Here is a 22,397-nt window from a genome sequence, read left to right as displayed (position 1 = left end):
CCCTGAGTCTTATGGATTGGTCATTTGCTAAACGCTGCGGTTTTAGTCTGGAGCCTCTGGAAGTTCCTATTCCTCCGAAGGGAATTGACTCTACACCATTGGCTATGAATAAACCGCAGTATTGGACACAAGTGACCATGCGCATGACTCCCGTTCATCAGGAGGTGATTCGCTTCCTTGTACTGTATAATTTACATGATGTACTAGTGCTTGGTCTGCCATGGTTACAAACTCATAATCCTGTCCTGGACTGGAAAACAATGTCTGTGTTAAGCTGGGGATGTCAGGGGGTTCATGATTATGCACATCCGATTTCAATCGCTTCATCTACTCCTTCTGAGATCCCTGCGTTTTTGTCTGACTATAGGGATGTTTTTGAGGAGCCTAAGCTCAATTCGCTCCCTCCGCATAGAGATTGTGACTGTGCTATAGAATTGATTCCTGGCAGTAAGTTCCCTAAGGGTCGTTTATTTAATCTGTCACTGCCAGAGCATACTGCTATGCGGAATTATATTAAGGAGTCCTTGGAAAAGGGACATATTCGTCCATCTTCGTCCCCTCTGGGAGCAGGTTTTTTTTTCGTGGCAAAAAAAGATGGTTCCCTGAGGCCTTGTATAGATTATCGCCTTCTGAATAAGATTACAGTCAAGTATCAGTATCCACTGCCATTATTGACTGATTTGTTTGCTCGCATTAAGGGGGCTAGGTGGTTCACTAAGATAGATCTTCGCGGTGCGTATAATCTGGTGCGGATGAAACAGGGTGATGAGTGGAAAACCGCATTTAATACGCCTGAGGGCCATTTTGAGTATTTGGTAATGCCTTTTGGACTCTCCAATGCTCCGTCAGTCTTTCAGTCCTTTATGCACAATATTTTCCGTCAATATCTGGATAAGTTTATGATTGTGTATTTGGATGATATTTTGGTGTTTTCTGATGACTGGGAGTCTCATGTTCTACAGGTCAGGAAGGTGTTTCAGGTTCTGCGGGCCAATTCTCTGTTTGTGAAGGGCTCAAAGTGTCTCTTCGGAGTCCAGAAGATTTCTTTTTTGGGGTACATTTTTTCTCCTTCTACTATTGAGATGGATCCCGTCAAGGTTCAGGCGATTTGTGACTGGACACAACCTACATCTGTTAAGAGCCTTCAGAAGTTCTTGGGGTTTGCTAATTTTTATCGTCGGTTCATTGCTAATTTTTCCAGTATTGTTAAACCTTTGACTGATTTGACTAAAAAGGGTGCTGATGTTGCTGATTGGTCTCCTGCGGCCGTGGAGGCCTTTCAGGAACTTAAGCGCCGGTTTTCTTCTGCTCCTGTGTTGTGTCAACCAGATGTTTCACTTCCTTTTCAGGTTGAGGTTGATGCTTCCGAGATTGGAGCGGGGGCGGTTTTGTCACAGAGAAGTTCTAATGGCTCGGTGATGAAGCCATGTGCATTCTTCTCTAGAAAATTCTCGCCCGCCGAGCGCAATTATGATGTGGGTAATCGGGAGCTTTTGGCCATGAAGTGGGCATTTGAGGAGTGGCGTCATTGGCTTGAGGGTGCTAGACATCGTGTGGTGGTCTTGACTGATCACAAGAATCTCATTTACCTTGAGTCTGCCAGGCGTTTGAATCCTAGACAGGCTCGTTGGTCGTTGTTTTTTTCTCGTTTCAATTTCGTGGTTTCATACCTGCCAGGTTCAAAGAATGTGAAGGCAGATGCTCTTTCCAGGAGTTTTGTGCCTGACTCTCCTGGAGACTCTGGGCCTACTGGTATCCTTAGGGATGGGGTAATATTGTCCGCCGTATCCCCAGACTTGCGACGTGCATTGCAGGAGTTTCAGGTGGATAAACCGGATCGTTGTCCACCAGAAAGACTGTTTGTTCCGGATGATTGGACCAGTAGAGTCATCTCCGAGGTCCATTTTTCTGTGTTGGCTGGTCATCCTGGAATATTTGGTACTAGAGACTTGGTGGCCAGGTCTTTTTGGTGGCCTTCCTTGTCTAGGGATGTGCGTACCTTTGTGCAGTCTTGTGAAGTGTGTGCTCGAGCTAAGCCTTGCTGTTCTCGGGCCAGTGGGTTGTTGTTATCCTTGCCCATCCCGAAGAGGCCTTGGACGCACATTTCCATGGATTTTATTTCTGATCTCCCGGTTTCACAGAAAATGTCCGTTATCTGGGTTGTGTGTGACCGCTTTTCTAAGATGGTTCATTTGGTGCCCTTGCCTAAGTTGCCTTCCTCCTCTGAGTTGGTCCCTTTATTTTTTCAGAACGTGGTTCGTTTGCATGGGATTCCGGAGAATATCGTTTCTGACAGGGGATCCCAGTTTGTGTCTAGATTTTGGCGGACGTTTTGTGCCAAGATGGGCATTGATTTGTCTTTCTCGTCTGCATTCCATCCTCAGACGAATGGCCAGACGGAGCGAACTAATCAGACCTTGGAAACTTATTTGAGGTGTTTTGTTTCTGCTGATCAAGATGACTGGGTTGCTTTTTTGCCACTGGCCGAATTTGCTCTTAAAAATCGGGCTAGTTCTGCCACGTTGGTCTCTCCTTTTTTTTGTAATTCGGGGTTTCATCCTCGTTTTTCCTCTGGTCAGGTGGAGTCTTCGGATTGTCCTGGAGTGGACGTGGTGGTGGACAGGCTGCATCAGATTTGGAACCAGGTGGTGGACAATTTGAAGTTATCTCAGGAGAAGACTCAGCAGTTTGCTAATCGCCGTCGCCGCGTGGGTCCCCGACTTCTTGTTGGGGATTTGGTGTGGTTGTCTTCTCGTTTTGTCCCTATGAAGGTCTCTTCTCCTAAGTTCAAGCCTCGGTTCATCGGTCCTTATAGGATCTCGGAGATTCTTAACCCTGTATCTTTTCGTTTGGATCTCCCAGCATCGTTTGCTATTCATAATGTGTTCCATCGGTCGTTGTTGCGGAGGTATGAGGTGCCCGTTGTTCCTTCGGTTGAGCCTCCTGCTCCGGTGCTGGTGGAGGGAGAATTGGAGTATGTTGTTGAGAAGATCTTGGATTCTCGTGTTTCCAGACGCAAACTCCAGTATTTGGTTAAGTGGAAGGGTTATGGTCAGGAGGATAATTCCTGGGTGGTCGCCTCCGATGTTCATGCGACTGATTTGGTCCGCGCCTTCCATTGAGCTCACCCTGATCGCCCTGGGGGTTCTCGTGAGGGTTCGGTGACCCCTCCTCAAGGGGGGGGTACTGTTGTGGATTCTGTTTGTGGGCTCCCTCTGGTGGTTACTGCTGGTACTGGGTGACTTTGGTGGGTTGCGGCCTTTGGTTTCCACCTGTCCATCAGAGGCTGGGTGTTTCCTATTTTACCTGGCCTTTCTGTCATTCCCTTGCCGGCTATCAATGTATTCAGATGTGCTCTGTTTGGTTCCTGCCTACCTGCTCCCAGATCTTTCAGGATAAGCTAAGTGCTGATTTTCAGTTGTTGTTTTTTTTGTCCAGCTTGCTTATTATGTCTCTATGCTAGCTGGTAGCTCTAGTGGACTGAGGTTCTCCCCATGTGCCATGAGTTGGCACATGGGTTCTTGTAATCTCAGGATGGTTTTTTTGATTAGGGTTTTTTGCTGACCGCTCAGACCCCTTTTGTATCGTTCTGCTTTCTAGTTTACAGCGGGCCTCAATTTGCTGAACCTATATATATCATCTCTATGTGTGTGCCTTCCTCTCATTTCACCGTCAATACATGTGGGGGGCAACTATACCTTTTGGGGTTCATTCCTCTGGAGGCAAGTGAGGTCTTTATTTTCTCTGCAGTACTAGTTAGCTCTTAGGCTGGTGCGTGGCGTCTAGAACCAACGTAGGCACGCTCCCTGGCTATCTCTAGTTGCGTTTGTCAGGCGTAGGGCAGCGGTCAGCCCAGGTTCCATCACCCTAGAGCTCGTCCGATATTTTGTATTACTTTGCTTGTCCCTTGCTATCCCTAGCCATTGGGATTCATGACAGCTGTCGATCACAATGGGGAGAACAGGTCGTCCTCTGACGTATTTGTCTCGCCAGTTGTGTGGGCCTGGTCGTCCTATTCCTGAGGGTTGGCCCTCTGCCCCAGGGGTCGCTCATTTAAATGACAGTACCTTGCAATATGTCCTGCCTGGTTGCAGCAGCGGCAGATGGGTCGCCCGTCCGGGTGATAGCGATCGTTGTCTCTTCCTCTGATCCTCTTCGGTCATCGCCAGGGGATGTCCTCCGGTCTGGAAGGCAGCTTGATCTTCTCCTTGGGGGCTTCTTGTAGAGACTGCACCATGCGGGCTAATGCAGCAACACTTTTGGTCAGCTCCTGCACCTGGAGGCGTAGTCCTGTAGAAGAATCCTCATCTAGGACCTGTGCATCGGCCTCAACGGGGACCTGAGGATATGATGCCACCTTCTGATGGTACGTGATGGCTGGACGCTTAAGAGGCACTGCACTGCTGGGTGGAGGTTCGTGCAGCACCTGGATGGTTCTGTCCTTAAATTGCGCAAAGTCCAGGTCAGGGTTTTGCAAGGCCAGGATGCGTAACTGGGTCCTGTGGGTGCCAGACAGGAGCCCCTCAATGAACTGCTCTTTCAAAAGTTTATCTCCATCCTGTGTGCTGTTGGGATCTACCTGGTTAACAGCCTGGAGCGCCTCCTGCAAATTAAGAGCATAGTCCCATATACTGTCCTGTGCTTTTTGTTACACCCGAAGAACTTCATTTTTATATCTGCAGCGGTGCGGGTATCAAAGGTGATCTTGAGTTTAGCAAAGATCTGGTGCACAGTCCTTTTACCAACATCCGGCCAGGATTTTACCTCCCTAAGGGCCGCACCTATCAGTTAGCCAGTTAGAATGTAAATTTTCTGATGCTCTATCAAAGGATAAACTTCAAATAGGCTGCAGAGCCTTTCTTTAAAGTAATTTAACGTATGTATCTTTCCGGAATACTGTGGGAGCCATGCTACTCCAGGTATATACGGTATGGGCAGGGGCATGATGGGCGCTGTAGCTGTGGCGGTGTCCGGCCTGCTTGTTGGAGCTGTGGGCTCTGCGGGGCCTGGAAGTTGTCCGGGTCCTGCGGCTGTGTCCACAGCGGGTCCTGGGGATGCTATCCTCCCGGGTGGTTAGTCGTGGCTCTTCCCCCTTGCTAACCAGGTAGAAGCCGGGTCTCCTTTCCAGAGTCTGCAGCGGTTCCTCCGGTGCTCCGCTCGGCACTTTGCAGCGTCTTTATTTCTGGCTGTACGCTGTACGGCTTCCTCACGTCCGGCGTTCCTCTCAGCAGCGTGGCACCCGTTTCTCCTCTTCGTGTTCTTTTCGGTTGGCTCCGCCCACGAAGGTATGTCTCCTCCTTCCCCTCGTGCTGCACGGCAATGGCGGTAAACTGTCACAATCACTGGCACACAGTACCTGGCGATGCCAGGGCCCGAAATCCTGTTCATGATGCCAAAGTTGAGTCGCCCCCAGGGCAGTGGGGTACTCGGTAGCTGGGTCCGGTCGTAAAGGGGGATGTCACGGTGGCTGCAACTCGGTCCGTGGCCCTGGGCCTCAATGTTAAAACGGGAAAATGTTTTAAGGGATAAATGTTCAAAGTTTGTCGTGACGCCACCTGTGGGGTTCGGTCAGTAGTGGGACCAACGCTGCATTAAAGGAGCCCCTTGGGGGATGTTGTGGCAGCACAGATGTTACACTTCCCACAGGTGAAGTGATGTTACACTTCCCCAGGGGTCCTATGGTGTAGGGCGTGGATGGTATAGCAGGCTGGTGAATAAATGGAGGAGACAAGTTGTAAGTCTTTACCTGGTTTACTCTGGATGACTGTCCACAGTCCAGGGCAATGGCAGCAGGTGAATTAGGAGTCCAGGCTGTCCAGAGACAAGCGGAATCCCCTTGGCAGGTCATGTAGGAGCCATCCACTCTGCGCTTGCTGTATCTGAGGTCCCTGCTGCCTCTAAGTGTTCCCAGCAAAATCCTAATTCTTTCCCCTGTCCTGGGACAGGTACCTGTATGGTAGGCAGCTTAAGCCGTGCCTACTGGGGTCTTTTCATGGTGACTCCAGGCTCCAAGGTGCTGCTGTACCACAGGTGAAATTGGGCAAAGTCCATGTAATTCTATGCCCTCCAGTTCTGCTCTGTGTCTTATAGCTCCACAAAAGCCTCGGGCTCCCGGTACCCGGTTTCTGACTCTGTGGAGGCTTTCTCGTAGCCTCCTAGATTCCTGTATCTCCACTGTGCTCTGTCCCTGTCTGTCATCGCACACAGACTTTCTGTGCAGACTAATCTAACACCTCCTCCAAACCAGGATCTTTATACAGGGAAGCTGCCCTAAAACTGGGTTTTGAGCTCCCTCTCCTGGCCTGGATTTGGAAGGTGTTGTATGAGTGATAACCTGCCAAACAGGATCTCACTTATCTCCAGGCATAGCACTACCCTCCCCATTTCCTAGTCATTTCCAATGAACTTTGTGATTCCTACAGCCAATCACTTGCTGAAGCAATGAGTAGCATAGCCAGTGATTGGGAGCATGGAGGAGATGTCTTAGTCAACAATTAACTTATGTTTGAGTCCATAAAAGACTAGGGAATACAACATCTACACGTTCTGTCTCCTCATATGTTTCCCTTATTATTTCCAGTAATTGTATTATTACACAGGATTTTTATGATGTTACATCGGCTCATCTTCTCATTCAGGTCTCTACAATATCGGATCCTCTCAGTGAAGATCTTCTACATAAGAGAATTTTCCTGATTTACCCCTCAAGGATTGATATGGACAGAGACAAGATGGCGGAGAGGATATTACACCTCACCCTAGAGATCCTCTTTCGGCTTACTGGAGAGGTGAGAGATTCTGATGACGTCACATTACATCATTCTTATCTATGGGAATAACAGATGGACAGAACTGGAGAGGTGAGGAATCTGGAAATGTGTGCAGTGAGATTTATTAATGTGTCTCTCCATAACCAGGATTACACAGTAGTGAAGAAGACCTCTAGTGAGCGCTGTCAGGAACCTGTGTCTGAGGGATGGGGAAGACCCCTGAGCCCAATCACGGGGCCTCCACCTCACCCCCTGATACATGAGGACATCAATGACCAGAAGATCCTAGAACTCACCTACAAGATGATTGAGCTGCTGACTGGAGAGGTGACACTGCTAGAAATATTGGGACATAATACAGTAATGCTATGAAGGGATCGGGGGATGATGGTATCATTGTATGTGTCAGGTTCCTATAAGGTGTCAGGATGTCGCTGTCTATTTCTCCATGGAAGAGTGGGAGTATTTAGAAGGAGACAAAGATGTGTACAAGGACTTCATGATGGAGATTCCCCAGCCCCTCACATCACCAGGTAATGGACAAGACTAAATACACACTGCCTATAATTATCTGTATGTAGAGAATGAATTCAGTTCCTGTATATGTTTCTTCGAGGTCTATCCAGTAAGAGGACAACACCAGAGAGATGCCCCCATCCTCTTCTTCCACAGGACTGTAAACAAGAAGATCCCAATGTTCCTCAGGATCATCAGGTAGATGGAGAGAAGGTGTCAGGAGACCTCCCCTATGATGTTTAAACAGCTGTGAAGGTCTTGTGCTCAGTCCTGTTTATCCACCAGTATTACAGTATTTTTTGATTTATAAGACGCTCCGGATTATAAGACGCACCCCAAATTTTGAGGAGAAAAATAGGAAAACATTTTTTTAATATAATGGTGGTGCTTCTTATAATCCATGCGTCTTATTGCTTACTGGCGGTGGTCTCTGCGGTGCTGCCGGGGCTCTTCCGACATTTTGTGAAAGGCCAGAGCCATGACAGTCCCATGATTTCAGATGGCACCGAGATCTCGGGATTTGAGATTTCAGCGCTTGAAATCTCATCTCCCGAGATCTCAGTGCCGAGATCTCCATCTGCTCATGCATCGCCCTGCCCAGTGGTCATTTTACCGGAGTCCGCTGCACAGGAAACCATGGGACTGCCGGCAGCACAGGAGACAGCCACAGCAGCATCGGGCACCGCCGGACGCTCACCCGCAGCATGAGAGACACCCGCAGAGCACTGGTAGCAGCGGTGGACACTCGCAGCACCGCCAGACACCCCTTCATCCCAGCCTGTGGCCTGCAGTAACGGTACCGGTAAGGTACATTTGCATTATAAGACGCACCCCCATTTTCCCCCCAAATTTTGGGGAAAAAAGGTGCGTCTTATAATCTGAAAAATACGGTATATGTTTTATACTTGTGTAATGAGAACGGTGGAGATGGTAGGATTAGAGCTGATCATAGATGTGACTTCTCCATCTGCCTGTGACTCTTACAATATTTGTTTCAGGGTGAAGATCTGACCCATATTAATACTACAGAGACATATGTGACGGGTGATGAGTGGTGTATAGAGGAGATTCCTACATATGACTACCCAGGTGAGTAGTAACAACTAAATGCAGAGAAGTCACCGATTCTTCTCAGTCACTGGTTGTGAATGATCTATCGGTGGTGGTGTAGTCCGGCCGTATCATAATTGTGTGATCACCATTTTGCCTCTAGACCACAACATTCAGCTCCATTTGGAAATGTTGAAATTACTTTGTGAAATTATTAAATCCTTTTCTATAGAACTTACAACCTGGAGTATCCACCTACCCCCTGGGATTAGAAGACACTGACCGTTACGTGCCCAGTTCTGTAAATTACAAATACAAATGACGTAAAATGTGCTGACAAGTTAGAAAATCACTTGAAGAAATCTGTTATAATGGGCCTGTAAGAGAAAGGGTAATGATGCTGTTGGCTTCCTAGAACCCTGACATCTTATTGGATGAATCTACCTTCTCCCCTTCTGTGCTGCTAAATGTGCTCATATGGTCCCTATAAGACCAGGTCCAGTCTTTCTGGTCAAATTTTAAGGCTGTGTGCACACGTTCAGGATTTTTCGCATTTTATTTGCATTTTTTTGCTATAAAAACGCATAAAAAATGCATACATATGTATTCCATCAATTATAATGCATTCTGCAATATTTGTGCACATGATGCGTTTTTTTCCGCAAAAAAACACATTGCGGTAAAAAACGCATCATGTTCATTAATTTTGCGGATTTTTCACGTTTTTCTCGCTATTTAATGCAAAATAGCTCACTGATCTGGCATCGGTCAAACATTCCTTCGGCGGATATTAACTACTAACAAATGGCACCCTTACAAAATCCAGCTGCTGCAGCATCTCAACGAGGATGAGCCAGATCGGCGCACTGAATTTGCAGAATGGGCAAAACAAAAATTAGAACAGGACCCTCAGTTTACACAGAACGTTATGTTCAGTGATGAGGCAAACTTTTTTGGGTGGGCCATTTATATGGATACACCTAATTAACATGGGAATGGTGGCAGTTTTCTTTCGTAGGGTGTCTTGCATTGAAATCTGCTGCAATGACCCAGGTACTGCGTTCACCAGACATCAACACAATTTCTATCCGCTCCTCACGTGTTAACCTCTGCAACATGTCAATGGCTGTAAACAAAGAGAAACTTGGAAATAACTCATGAAAGAATAAAGTTACGTTAAAACCAAGCAAACAATTGTTTTTCTTGTGAAATTCTCAATAAGTTTGATGTCACATGACCCTCTTCCCATTGGAAAAAATAAAGTTGGATCCAAAATGGCCTACCTCAAAATGGCCACCATAGTCATCATCCATCTTGAAAAGTTTTTCCCCTCTCATATACTAATGTGCCACAAACAGGAAGTTGATATCACCAACTGTTCCCATTTCATTTAGGTGTATCCATATACATGGCCCACCCTGTATATCCAATGTTGGCAATGATAAGAGGTCAAATATTTTCTGTAAGTCTTCAAAAGGTTGGCACACACTGTTGGTGGTATGTTGGCCCATTCCTCCATGCAGATCTCCTCTAGAGCAGTGATGTTTTAGTTCTGTCGCTGGGCAACACGGACTTTCAACTCCCTCAAAAGGTTTTCTATGGGGTTGAGATCTTGTGACTTGCTAGGCCACTCCAGGACCTTCATATGCTTCTTACGAAGCCACTCCTTCGTTGCCTTGGCTGTTTGCTTGGGATCATTATCATGCTGAAAGACCCATCCATGTTTCATCTTCAATGCACTTGATGATGGAAGGAGGTTAGCACTCAAAATCTCACGATTCATGGCTCCATTCATTCTTTCATTTACACGGATCAGTCGTCCTGTTCCATTTGCAGAGAAACAGCCCCAAAGAATGATGTTGCCACCCCCATGCTTCACAGTAGGTATGGTGTTCTTTGGATGCAACTCAACATTTTGTCTCTTCCAAACATGACGAGTTTTGTTTCTACCAAACAGTTCTACTTTGGTTTCATCAAACCATATGACATTGTCCTAATACCCTTCTGGATAATCCAAATGCTCTCTAGCAAACTTCAGATGGCCTGGACATGTACTGGCTTAAGCAGGGGGACACGTCTGACAATGTAGGATCTGAGTCCGTGGCGGCGTAGTGTGTTACTGATGATGGCCTTTGTTGTGGTGGTCCCAGCTCTATGCAGGTCATTCCCAAGGTACCCCTTTGTGGTTCTTGGATTTTTGCTTACTGTTCTTGTGATCAATTTGATCCCACGGGGTGTGATCTTGCGTGGAGCCCCAGAACGAGGGAGATTATCAGTGGTCTTGAGTATGTCTTCCATTTTCTTATTATTGCTCCCACAGTTGATTTCATCCCACCAAGCTGCTTGCCTATTGCAGATCCAGTTTTCCCAGTCTGGTGCCGGGCTACAATTTTGTTTCTGGTGTCCTGCGACATCTCTTTTGGTCTTCACCATAGTGGAGTTTGGAGTGTGACTGTTTGAGGTTGTGGACAGGTGTCTTTTATACTGATAACAAGTTCAAACAGGTGCTATTACTACAGGTAATGAGTGGAGCCTCTTAAAGAAGACATTATAGGTCTGTGAGAGCCAGAAACCTTGCATGTTTTTAGGTGACTAAATACTTATTTTGCCCCATATTTTGCAAAATAAATCTTTAAAAATCAGACATAGTCTACCTATGATGTCAGTTACAGGCCACTCTAATCTTTTTAAGTGGGAGACCTTGCAAAATTGGTCGCTGACTAAATAAATACTTTTTCCCCAAAAAAATGTTTTATTTTCACAAAGGGTTATAGCAAACAGACCTCACAAGTTATTTTACGACTTTTCTTGTTTCCGACAATACCCTATATACGGTTGTACATTACTGTCTGGGCACATTACAGGGTTGAGAAGGGAAAGAGAGCCATTTAGCTCTTTGAATCCAGATCTTACTGGAATAGTTTGAAGACACAATGTATTATTACACCTGTCAGCTCAGAAGATGGCCACCATGAACAGGCTTGGTGCTATCTACTCCATTTTCCTGATCCCAGGGATTATCTTGCTCATCACCCTTTAACACCCCTACATGGATCTGGACTTGCATAGAGACCCCCCCTGGCTTGGGCCACAGTGTTGCCTGCTGTACGGTGGTGTGAAACAGGAAGCACAATAGTCAGGTTAGGTAGCTGGGTCAGAACCAGTAAGGCAGAGAAAATACTAAATCAGAAGATGTAAGAGTAGTCAGCAAACAGGCCGGGATCACAACAGGAAACAAACACACAATCCATGAGCTGAGTATAGAGAACTGAACTAGGGAACAATGCTGTATCTGTCAGCTTCGCTGAATATGCTTTGATTTTACGTAGAATATGGTCTTCCCCCGGTTAGCTGAATCAGGGAGTAGATTACCGTATTTTCCGGCGTATAAGACGACTGGGCGTATAAGACGACCCCCCAACTTTACCAGTTAAAAAATAAAATCTTCTTAAAAGTCGGGGGTCTTCTTATACACCCTATGTCGTCTTATAGGGCCGGTGAATATGTGCCTTTTGGGGGGGGGGGAGTGATCCTGATGAGGACGAGGGGGCGTCTCACAGGAAAGTGAGTATCCCCCATTACCTTATCATAGCGCTGCAGCGTGGGGTCTCTGTGCTGGGAGCGGCGGCTGCTGTGCTGTGCTGTGCTGTGCTGTGGCGGCTCCTCTTCTGCAGTGTGGGGCCTCTGGTGCTGTGGGGCGGTGGCGGCGGCGTATCTTCATACAGTCGGGGCTCCTCCGGCATCTCAAAGACTGGAAGCCCCGCCGGCAACTCCATGGGTACAATGCGGTCAGGTGGCCTCCGGGAAAATGGCCGCTGCTCAGATTCAGATCTCGTCCCGAGATCTCGGGAGACGAGATCTGAATCTGAGCAGTGGCCATTTTCCCGGAGGCAGCTCAATAGGTGCGATGCGGTGGCCCGGCCGCTGGGGGCTGCGCATGCTCAGATTCAGATCTCAACGAGATCTGAATCTAAGCAGCGGCCATTTTCCCGGAGGCCAGCGCATTGTACCGATGGAGTTGCCGGCGGGGCTTCCAGGCTGAGATGCCGGAGGAGCCCCGACTGCATGAAGATACGCCGCCGCCGCCACCGCCCCACAGGCCCCACACTGCAGAAGAGGAGCCGCCACAGCACAGCAGCCGCCGCCGCTCCCAGCACAGAGACCCCACGCTGCAGCGCTATGATAAGGTAATGGGGGATACTCACTTTTCTGTGAGACGCCCCCTCGTCGTCATCAGGATCACTCCCCCCCCCACCCACCATATACACCCGGCGTACAAGGCGATTCCCGGCGTACAAGACGACCCCCGACTTTTAAGAAGATTTTCAGGGGTTAAAAAGTCGTCTTGTACGCCGGAAAATACGGTACTTCAGCTGGACAGCACATACACCCATACTGTCAGACTGGATGGTACTACTTGTCCCAGGCACCCTAATCTTAGTGGCTGAATCGAGCCTATGTCGTCCAGAGCTTCTGGTTCCAATGTCTACTCCTTTACCAACCTTGCCTGCCATATGAATAAGGACACACCTCATGACATCATAGGAGCAGATCCCAGAAGAGATTTGACACACCATCTGCAGAAGCCCTAATATGACAAAATTTCAGAAAATCAGATCTGTAGAAATCCCCATAAAATGACTCCATTTTGGAAATTATAACCCTCAGAAAACTAATCTATTGGAGTAATGACTCCAATAATGACTAAGTTTATTCCACAGGCACTTTCTCGAAATTAGCACACAGTGGATGTGGGAGAAAAAAATTGCAAATATGCTATTTTAATACCCAACACATAGTGCTCTGATTGTGCTCCAGGAGGCACACACACCGTAAATTAAGTGAGTTCTTCTCACTATAGTAATTCTAAATACATGAATGCTAAATGCAGTTTGGGCACACTGAAAGGCTCATAAGCGAGGGTAAAAATTGATTTTGGGACAGTGGTTATTGCTGGATTGGTTAATGGAAGTCATGTTACTTTTCAAGAGCCTTTGAGCCACTAATAATGTGGAAAGCTTGGTTTTTCCACTGACAGATGATGGACCTGAGTGGGGACTTGCTTTTTTATTACATGAATAGAAGTTTTTATTGGTATTATGAAAATATAAAAACGCACAAGCGCTACCTGACCATGGAGCAGAAAACAACCACTAGAATCCCCTCAGCTGCTAAGGTCAATAAGGTATCGGTGTCACCCTTATAGAAAAATAGACAAGTATTAAATAGACTGACCGCACTTCAGGGGAGAATATCACAGAGCAAACTAACTGAGTCCAATGAACAAAGAATATATAGAGACTGGAAGCCATCCAATAAGACAAATACTAGCTACAGATAGCACTTCAAGAGAGAAAGGAAAAAAAAAAAAAGCTACCGTATATACTTGAGTATAAGCCGACCCGAGTATAAGCCGACTCCCCTAATTTTGCCACAAAAAACTGGGAAAACTTAATGACTCGAGTATAAGCCTAGGGTGGGAAATGCAGCAGCTACCAGTAAATGTCAAAAGTAAAAATAGATACCAATAAAAGTAAAATTAATTGAGACATCAGTAGGTTAAGTGTTTTTGAACATCCATATTGAATCAGGAGCCCCATATAATGCTCCATAAAGTTTATGATGGCCCCATAAGATGCTCAATGTCAAAATATGCCCCATATAATCCTGCATAAAGGTTAATAATGGCCCCATAAGATGCTCCATAGACACATTTGCCCAATATAATTCTGCACAAATGTTGATTATGGCCCCATAAGATGCTCCCTAAAGATATTTGCCCCATATAGTGCTGCGCAAACCTTGATTATGGCCCCATAAGATGCTCCATACAGACACTTGCCCCATATACTGTAATGCTCCACAAACGTTAATTATGGCCCCATAAGATGCTCCATAAAGATATTTGCCCCATATAGTGCTGCACAAACGTTGATTATTTCCCCATAAAGACTCTTGCCCCATATAGTGCTGCACAAACGTTGATTATGGCCCCATACAGACACTTGCCCCATATAATGCTGCACAAATGTTATGGCCCCATAGTTGCTCCATACAGACACTTGCCCCCTATAGTGCTGCACAAACGTTGATTATGGCCCCATAGATGCTCCATACAGACACTTGCCCCATATAGTGCTGAACAAACATTGATTATGGCCCCATAGATGCTCCATACAGACACTTGCCCCATATAGTGCTGCACAAACGTTATGGCCCCATAGATGCTCCATACAGACACTTGCCCCATATAGTGCTGCACAAACGTTATGGCCCCATAAGATGCTCCATACAGACACTTGCCCCATTTGTTGTTGCTGCGATAAAAAAAAAAAAAAATCACATACTCACCTCTCCGTTGCTCAGGCCCCTGGCATCTGCAATATTCACCTGACTTCGTTCCGGTGCCGCTTCATCTTCAGCGTCTTCTGCACTGACGTTCAGGCAGAGGGTGCGCACTAATCACGTCACCGCACCCTCTGACCTGAGCGTCACTGCAGAAGACGCTGAAGACGGAGTGGCGCCCGGAAAGAGGAGCAGGTGAATATCGCGCAGCGCTGCGCTCCCCTCGCCGTTATACTCACCTGCTCCTGGCGCTGTGTAGTTCCTGCTTCCCCGGCGCTGCTGCTTCTTTCTGTACTGAGCAGTCACCGTTACCGCTCATAACAGTAATGAATATGCGGCTCCACCCCTATGGGAGGTGGAGCCGCATATTCATTACTGTAATGAGCGGTACCATGTGACCGCTCAGTACAGGAAGAAGCTGGGAAGCCAGGGACCTGCAGGGACCGCGCCAGGAGTAGGTGAGTATTATTAGACAGCCCCCGCTCCCCCTCCCCTGCCAACCACTGGGTATGACTCGAGTATAAGCCGAGAGGAGGACTTTCAGCCCAAAAAAATGGGCTGAAAATCTCGGCTTATACTCGAATATATACGGTAAGTAGATTCGATAAACAAAAAATGTATATAGTAATCTAGCAACCGTCCAGTAAATAAATAAATAAATTACTAGCCCTAGATGGTGGCAACACTACAAGCGCACAGATCCCTTTATAATAAGACAAGCATTGAAGCCCTTACCATTCAGTGGAGAGTGTCCTGTGTGAGCTGGCAGATAGGCAGATATATTGCTGTGAATTGCAGGTGCAGATAGCAGTAGAGCAGGACAGCAAATTAATCAGACAGAGCCAGGTTAAGCTCCGGCCGGCATCTTTTCCCTGGATGTCTGTGAAAGTGAAAGTAAAAGCAGCAAGCTCCCTGAGCATGTGTCCTCACACTAACTAGGGGGCAGCACAAGATCCAGGAAACTGGCCAACATGTTTCAAAGTCAGAGCTGCCTTCTTCCTCAGGGAAAAGCTGCCGGTAAGGGCTTCACTGCCTGTCTTATTATAAAGGGGATCTGTGCACTAGTAGTGTTGCCACCATCTGGGGCTAGTAATTTATTTATTTACTGGATGGCTGCTAGATTACTATATACATTTTTTGTTTATGGAATCTACTTAGCTTTTTTTTTTTTTTCTTTCTCTCTTGGAGTGCCATCTGGGGATAGTATTTGTCTTATTGGACGACTACCAGTCTCTATATATTCTTTGTTCATTGGACCCACTTAGTTTGCTCTGAGATATTCTCCCCTGAAGCGAGGTCAGTCTATTTAACACTTGTATTTTATTGGTATTATGTTTGTGAACATAACTTTGTATTGTGGCCGTGTTGCACTGGTTCTTCCTATGAGAGTTTCTATTAGACTGTGAACAGTTATTGTCTTGGTGAAGAATTAAATGTTTTTACATAACTTACCATTTTTACAGACAAGTTAAGTAGAAATGTTAAATGACATTCAAAGATATTTTATTCAAAAACAATAATTGGTTTATATCTTGACAGATGACTGTACCAGGAGATCAGAGAAACAGTTGACATCTTCAATTTTTAAATCGGATGATTTTGAGATCCCACTGGATACATTTGAAGTTAATGCTATTACTCCAGATATACCGTCATCCCTTCAGAGCAACGATCTCTCATCTGATCCTTTGAAACAGGTCCTGTCTTCTGATTCATTAGCAACTACTAAGGAAAATAAGAGTCACAAAATAAGCAATAAAAAACTAAATACTACTAAATCAGAGAAGCCATTTTCATGTTCAGAATATGGAAACAGTTTTCCCATCAAAAAATCTTTTCTTAAACATCCAAAAATTCATACAGTGGAGAAAAAATGTTCTTGTTCCAAGTGTGGAAAATGTTTTAAACACAAATCACATCTTGTTATACACCAGGGAACCCACACAGGGGAGAAGACTTTTTCATGTTCAGAATGTGGGAAATGTTTTAACTTAAAAGGGAATCTTGTTATACACCAAAGAACCCACACAGGGGAGAAGCCTTTTTCATGTTTGGAATGTGGGAAATATTTTAGCCAGAAATCAAATCTTGTTACTCACCAAAGAACGCACACAGAGGAAAAGGCTTTTTCCTGTTCAGAATGTGGGAAATGTTTTAAGGAGAAATCAGCTTTGGTTAAGCACCAGAGAACTCACACAGGGGAGAAGCCTTTTTCATGTTTGGAATGTGGGAAATGTTTTAGCCACAAATCAAATCTTGTTACTCACCAAAGAACCCACACAGAGGAGAAGGCTTTTTCCTGTTCGGAATGTGGGAAATGTTTTAACGAGAAATCAGATTTGCTTAGGCACCAGAGAACTCACACAGGGGAGAAGCCTTTCTCATGTTCAGAATGTGGGGAATGTTTTAACATAAAAACGAGACTTGTTATACACCAAAGAACCCACACAGGGGAGAAGCCTTTTTCATGTTCAGAATGTGGGAAATGTTTTAACTGGAAATCATCTCTTAATACCCACCAGAGAACGCACACAAGGGAGAAGACTTTTTCCTTTTCCTGTTCAGAATGTGGGAAATGTTTTAACTTTAAATGGAATCTTGTTTTACACCAAAGAACCCACACAGGGGAGAAGCCTTTTTCCTGTTCAGAATGTGGGAAATGTTTTAACCAGAAATCGAGTCTTGTTAACCATCAGAGAACCCACACAGGGGAGAAACCTTTCTTATGTTCAGAATGTGGGAAATGTTTTAACGAGAAATCTGCTGTGGTTAAGCACCAGAGAACTCACACAGGGGAGAAGCCTTTTTCATGTTCAGAATGTGGGAAATGTTTTACACAGAAATCAACTTTGGTTAACCACCAGAGAACTCACACACGGGAAAAGCTGTTTGCATGTTCAGAATGTGGGAAATCTTTTAACCGGAAAGCGAATCTTGATTGCCACCTGAGAAGCCTTTTCCATGTTCAGAATGTATGAAATGTTTAAATCAGAAATCAGATTTGGATAGGCACCAGAGAACCCACTCAGGGGAGAAACCTTTTTCCTGCCAGAATGTTGGAAATATTTTAACCAGAAATCAGATCTTGTTATATACCAGAGAACCCACACAGGGGAGAAGCCTTTTTCATGTTCATAATATAGGAAATGTTTTACACTAAAATCAACTCTTCAGCATCAGAAAAGTTACAAAGGGGTGAAGCCATTTCCATGTTAAGAATTTTGGAAGTGTTTTAACCAAAAAATGTATTTCTTAAAGGGGTTGTCCATTTCTAGTACAACCCCTTGTCATTCCTCATGTTTTTGGGATATTTGAAATAAAATTATTCATAGTAACTTTCCATGTCAGTGTCATTTCAATTGTCTTGGCACTCACGTTCCCGGGGCTCATGTGAGGTTGTTACAAAATCAGCACTGGCTTCACTGTTCCTGCCTTCGGATGTATTGAACATCAACAGGAAGCCAGGGCTGCAGCTGCTCTTTGACTTAGGTCAGAGACAGACTGCCTTATTTCTCTTGCGAGAATCGCATCGTAAAACTAGTATTGGCTGTCGGCTCTCTGAATTGAGCTTGACAGCTGCATAGAAATACATCATACTGTCTTGCTCAGGTCAGGAGAGGTGCCAGGCCAGTCCGTGCAGTGCGATGCTATTATCACACGAGTTTTACGGCCGTCTGGCTCAGCCCTTACTCTTATTGTTTGATATGTCTAAAAGTGGAGACCGTAATCCATGTTTAAGAACGCACTTGCTTTCGAAACACATTTGGTATTCTATTAACCTTTTCACTATGATTTTTAAATACATTTTTCCTACATGTTTCAACCAAGAAAGAAAAAAAGACTTTTTGATACGACTATATTTTAACTTTGAAAAACTAAACAATTCATAATTTTAAACATGTCTTGGATTTCTAGAGTAGAAGTTGGATAAACCTTTCCTTTTTCAGTGAGAAGGGTTTGTCCAAGTAGTGGACATCCCCTTTAACCCCTGGAGCTTTTTTCAGTTTTGCGTTTTCGTTCCCCTCCTTCCCAGAGCGATAACTTTTTTATTTTTCCATCAATATGGACATGTGAGGGCTTACTTTTTACGGGACGAGTTGTACTTTTGAACAACACCATTGGTTTTACCATGTCGTGTACTCGAAATTGCAAAAAAAAGTGCAATCCCACACTAGTTTTTTGTTTGGCTTTTTAGCTAGGTTTACTAAATGGTAAAACTGACCTGCCATTGTGATTCTCCAGGTCATTACGAGTTCATAGACACCAAACATGTCTAGGATATTTTTTATCTAAGTGGTAAAAAAAATCCAAATTTGCTTAAAAAAAAAAAAATTTGCACAATTTTCCATTGCTGTAGCATCTCCATTTTTCGTGATCTCGGATTGGGTGAGGGCATATTTTGCATGCCGAGCTGACGTTTTTAATGATACCATTTCGGTGCAGATATGTTCTTTTGATCGCCCATCATTGCAATTTAATGCAATGTCACGGCAACCAAAAAAAGTAATTTTTTCTCACTACGCCATTTAGCGATCAGGTTAATTTCTTTTTTTTATTGAAAAGGCGATTCTGAATGCAGCGATACCAAATATGTTAGGTTTGAGTGTTCTTTTTTTAATTATTGTTTTATTTTGAATGGGGCGAAAGGGGGGTGATTTGAACTTTTATATTTTTTTTATTTTTTTCATATTTTTTAAAACAATTTTTTTTTTCTTTTGCCATGCTTCAATAGCCTCCATGGGAGGCTAGAAGCTGACCTTGCCTGATCGGCTCTGCTACATAGCGGCGATGATGCTCAGATAGCCCCTATGTACTAGAATGACAGCATTGCTATGAGGGCCGACCAGAGGGTGGCATTCACAGCAATCCGGCATCAACAAACATAGAGGTCTCAAGGAGACCTCTGGTTGTCATGCTTACGCACCTCTGACCCCGATCACGTGCATTTCTGGCCTGATGGCTGGAAGCGCTTGTTAAATACCGTAGTCAGAGTTTGACAGCGGCATTTAACTACTTAATAGGTGCCGGGCGGATCGCTATCATCAAAACTTCAAAAATCCCACTCAGAGAGAAACCATTATCATACCTACAGTAGAGTGTGAAAAATAAATTACTAGAAAGTCATATTTTGTTGACCATCAAAAATAACTCTGACTGGGAGACACTACATATGTTATTGACAAATTGCACAAAAACATAAGTCATATAATTAAATGAGAAAGGATATTTACTATGGATGAGCGATCGTGCTCGGTGATACTCGGATATCACTTGAGTATCGGGGTGGTTGGAAATACCCAGTGAGCATTACTCACATTCGAACACCCACTCCTGCATTTTTTATGTCTGTTACACAGCCAGTAAACATGCAGGGATTGCCTGCCAGTCACTGTAATGCAGTAGCCATCTCGGTAGTGGCATCACTGTGATTGGCTGGCCGTATCATATGATCAGAGGTTATAAAAGGACAGGTGCCGCCACGCTCGGCACGCTGACGCCAGTGCACATCTCAGAGACAGTTCTTATTGGAGGAAGAGAGTGGTTATACAGTGGATAGCACTGCAGCCTTGCAGCGCTGGAGTCCTGGGTTCAAATCCCACCAAGTACAACATCTGCAAGGAGTTTGTATGTTCTCCCCGTGTTTGCGTGGGTTTCCTCCGGGTACTCCAGTTTCCGCCCACATTCTAAATACATACTGATAGGGATTCTAGTTTGTGAGCCCCATCGGGGACAGCAATGACAATGTGTGCAGACTGTAAAGCGCTGCGGAATATGTTAGCGCTATATAAAAGTAAAGATTATTATTATTGTACAGGCCCGTGTGTGCACGGTATAATGAATCAGAGTCCTGTAGTGTTAATGCTGATGCTGAACCATCATATTAACAGTCCTTGTAAGGGCTAATCTTGTGCTTTGTTGTTTGTATCAGATACATTCTGCATTTAGCCTAGTGAAGGACAGTTGCATGAGCAGGGGGATTGACTGGATGCAGTCTCTAGGCAGGGCTTAGTGCTTTGCAGTCCGTTGCTAAATATATAGCAGCTGCAGCTGTCCACATTCTTTTTTGGGAGTGAAAAAATAAACTATACTGTTATCCATAGAGTATTATGTGCTTTGTGGTATATTTTTATTGTATATAACACTCCAAATAAGGGTTGATACATTTTTCTGGATTGAATTTGTCATCGATACACTTTTACGTGCTTTGTGTTACATAATGGTGATATTAAACTAAAAAAATAGTTGACTGCTGCAGGTGACCATTTTTTTTTTTTTTTTAAATAAAAAATAAACTTGGTTTCCAGAAACCTAGCAATTAGAAAACTCGTAACACGTGAGGTAAGGGACAGGGAAGTGGAGGTGCTAACAATGATGCATGTAGATGCCAAGGACATGAGACAGATGTGACTACGCCTGTTGCTGAAGCACAAGAACCGTGCCCATCCACATCATATAGGTTCATGTCCAACTTTGCAGGTAGGTAAGGTACACCACTCCTGAAGCCAGAACAGTGCGAACAGGTGTTCAGTTGGATAGCAGATAATGCTTCTAGCATGCTGCTCCTCCTTCCAATTTGAGTCCCAGGAGATTAGTGATCCCACACTAGGACACTCTGAGAAACTCTTTACAACATAATTTCTTGCATTAGTGGATATAGAAAAACACGCCTGAGCACTCACCGGTCCTGGAGTCAAAGATTCCTTTATTAAATGTCCATATAAATCTTCATGGCACGGGGGAACAAGGCAGTGTAAGGAGTGTGCAGGAGGAGACGACGGCCGTTTCACGCTTCACACAGCGCTTCTACGGGTGACCCCTTTCAGGCGCAGACTGATTCCCCGACGCGCGTTTCACGTGCAGCTTTATCGGGTTGTAGTTGGGTATGTGTCATGTGCTAGGAGCTTATATCATGCATGTTTAGGACATTAGTGGCGACGGCTGTGTAGCAGCCCTGCGGCCGGGAGGATCCGGCCTCGGCGTCATGTACCAGAGCTCCTCCCCACTCGACGCGTCAGAGCGGGGAGGCAGGACCAGACCATTGTAGACGCGTCGCCCTGGCAACATCAATGCAGGAAGCCCGAACGGAGCGCACACCGCTGAAAGTGTTATGGGACTGGTGAGAATAAGTGCTGGGTATAGGATAAGATCAATGGAGAATGCATGGTGCTCTGGGAATGTTACGTAAAGAAGCTGTGGGTTGTGAACAAACAATCAATACAAGGGGAACTAAATGTGGATGTGTATTAAAATTAGTGGGGGGGCATGTGAAAATGCAAATATAAAAAAGGGGAATTAATGAAAAAGGAATAATGAGTGAATAAAAAGTATGTAAACCTTTATACCTTTCAATAATGGGTAAAAAGAGTGAAGGTAATTAGAGTATCAAAATATTAAAACATGTGCAAAGAATAAATTTTTACACTGTGAAATATGTAGTTCCATTAGGCAGAGAGATATGATAAAAATATAAAAAACATAAAAATATAAATATATAAATAACAGCATAGGTGCGTACAACACAAAGTCAATCAAGGGTCCAAAGAAAGAAAACAGCGGATTATCATAGGTGGTCCATGCTGAAGATGCCAGAAACGTCCACAACAAGTGATGGTAAGGAAAGGGATGCAGCTTAAATGGATAAACATATCATTATGATAATCTATTGATTAAAAAGAAGAGAAAAAGTGTTAAAACATGATAAAACAGCTAAAAACT

General features: G+C 44.8%; 1 protein-coding gene across 1 annotated transcript in view; it reads left to right on the top strand.

The window, feature by feature from the left end:
* The window catches only part of LOC143766591 (uncharacterized), a 56,187-nt gene extending 34,834 nt beyond the window's left edge, over positions 1–21,353 (top strand). Inside the window, exons 2-7 of the mRNA XM_077254383.1 lie at positions 6,639–6,788; positions 6,918–7,097; positions 7,180–7,303; positions 7,387–7,484; positions 8,285–8,375; positions 16,221–21,353. Of these exons, the coding sequence (XP_077110498.1) occupies positions 6,639–6,788; positions 6,918–7,097; positions 7,180–7,303; positions 7,387–7,484; positions 8,285–8,375; positions 16,221–17,659 (2,082 nt within the window). The 3' untranslated portion in view covers positions 17,660–21,353. The remainder of the gene's footprint in view (positions 1–6,638; positions 6,789–6,917; positions 7,098–7,179; positions 7,304–7,386; positions 7,485–8,284; positions 8,376–16,220) is intronic.
* The last annotated feature ends 1,044 nt before the right edge of the window (positions 21,354–22,397 follow it).

This window comes from Ranitomeya variabilis, chromosome 4 (genome assembly GCF_051348905.1).
Source record: "Ranitomeya variabilis isolate aRanVar5 chromosome 4, aRanVar5.hap1, whole genome shotgun sequence".
Taxonomy (NCBI): Eukaryota; Metazoa; Chordata; class Amphibia; order Anura; family Dendrobatidae; genus Ranitomeya; species Ranitomeya variabilis.
The sequence above is the reverse complement of the archived record's forward strand: the minus strand, read 5'-3'. Positions and strand labels throughout refer to the sequence as shown.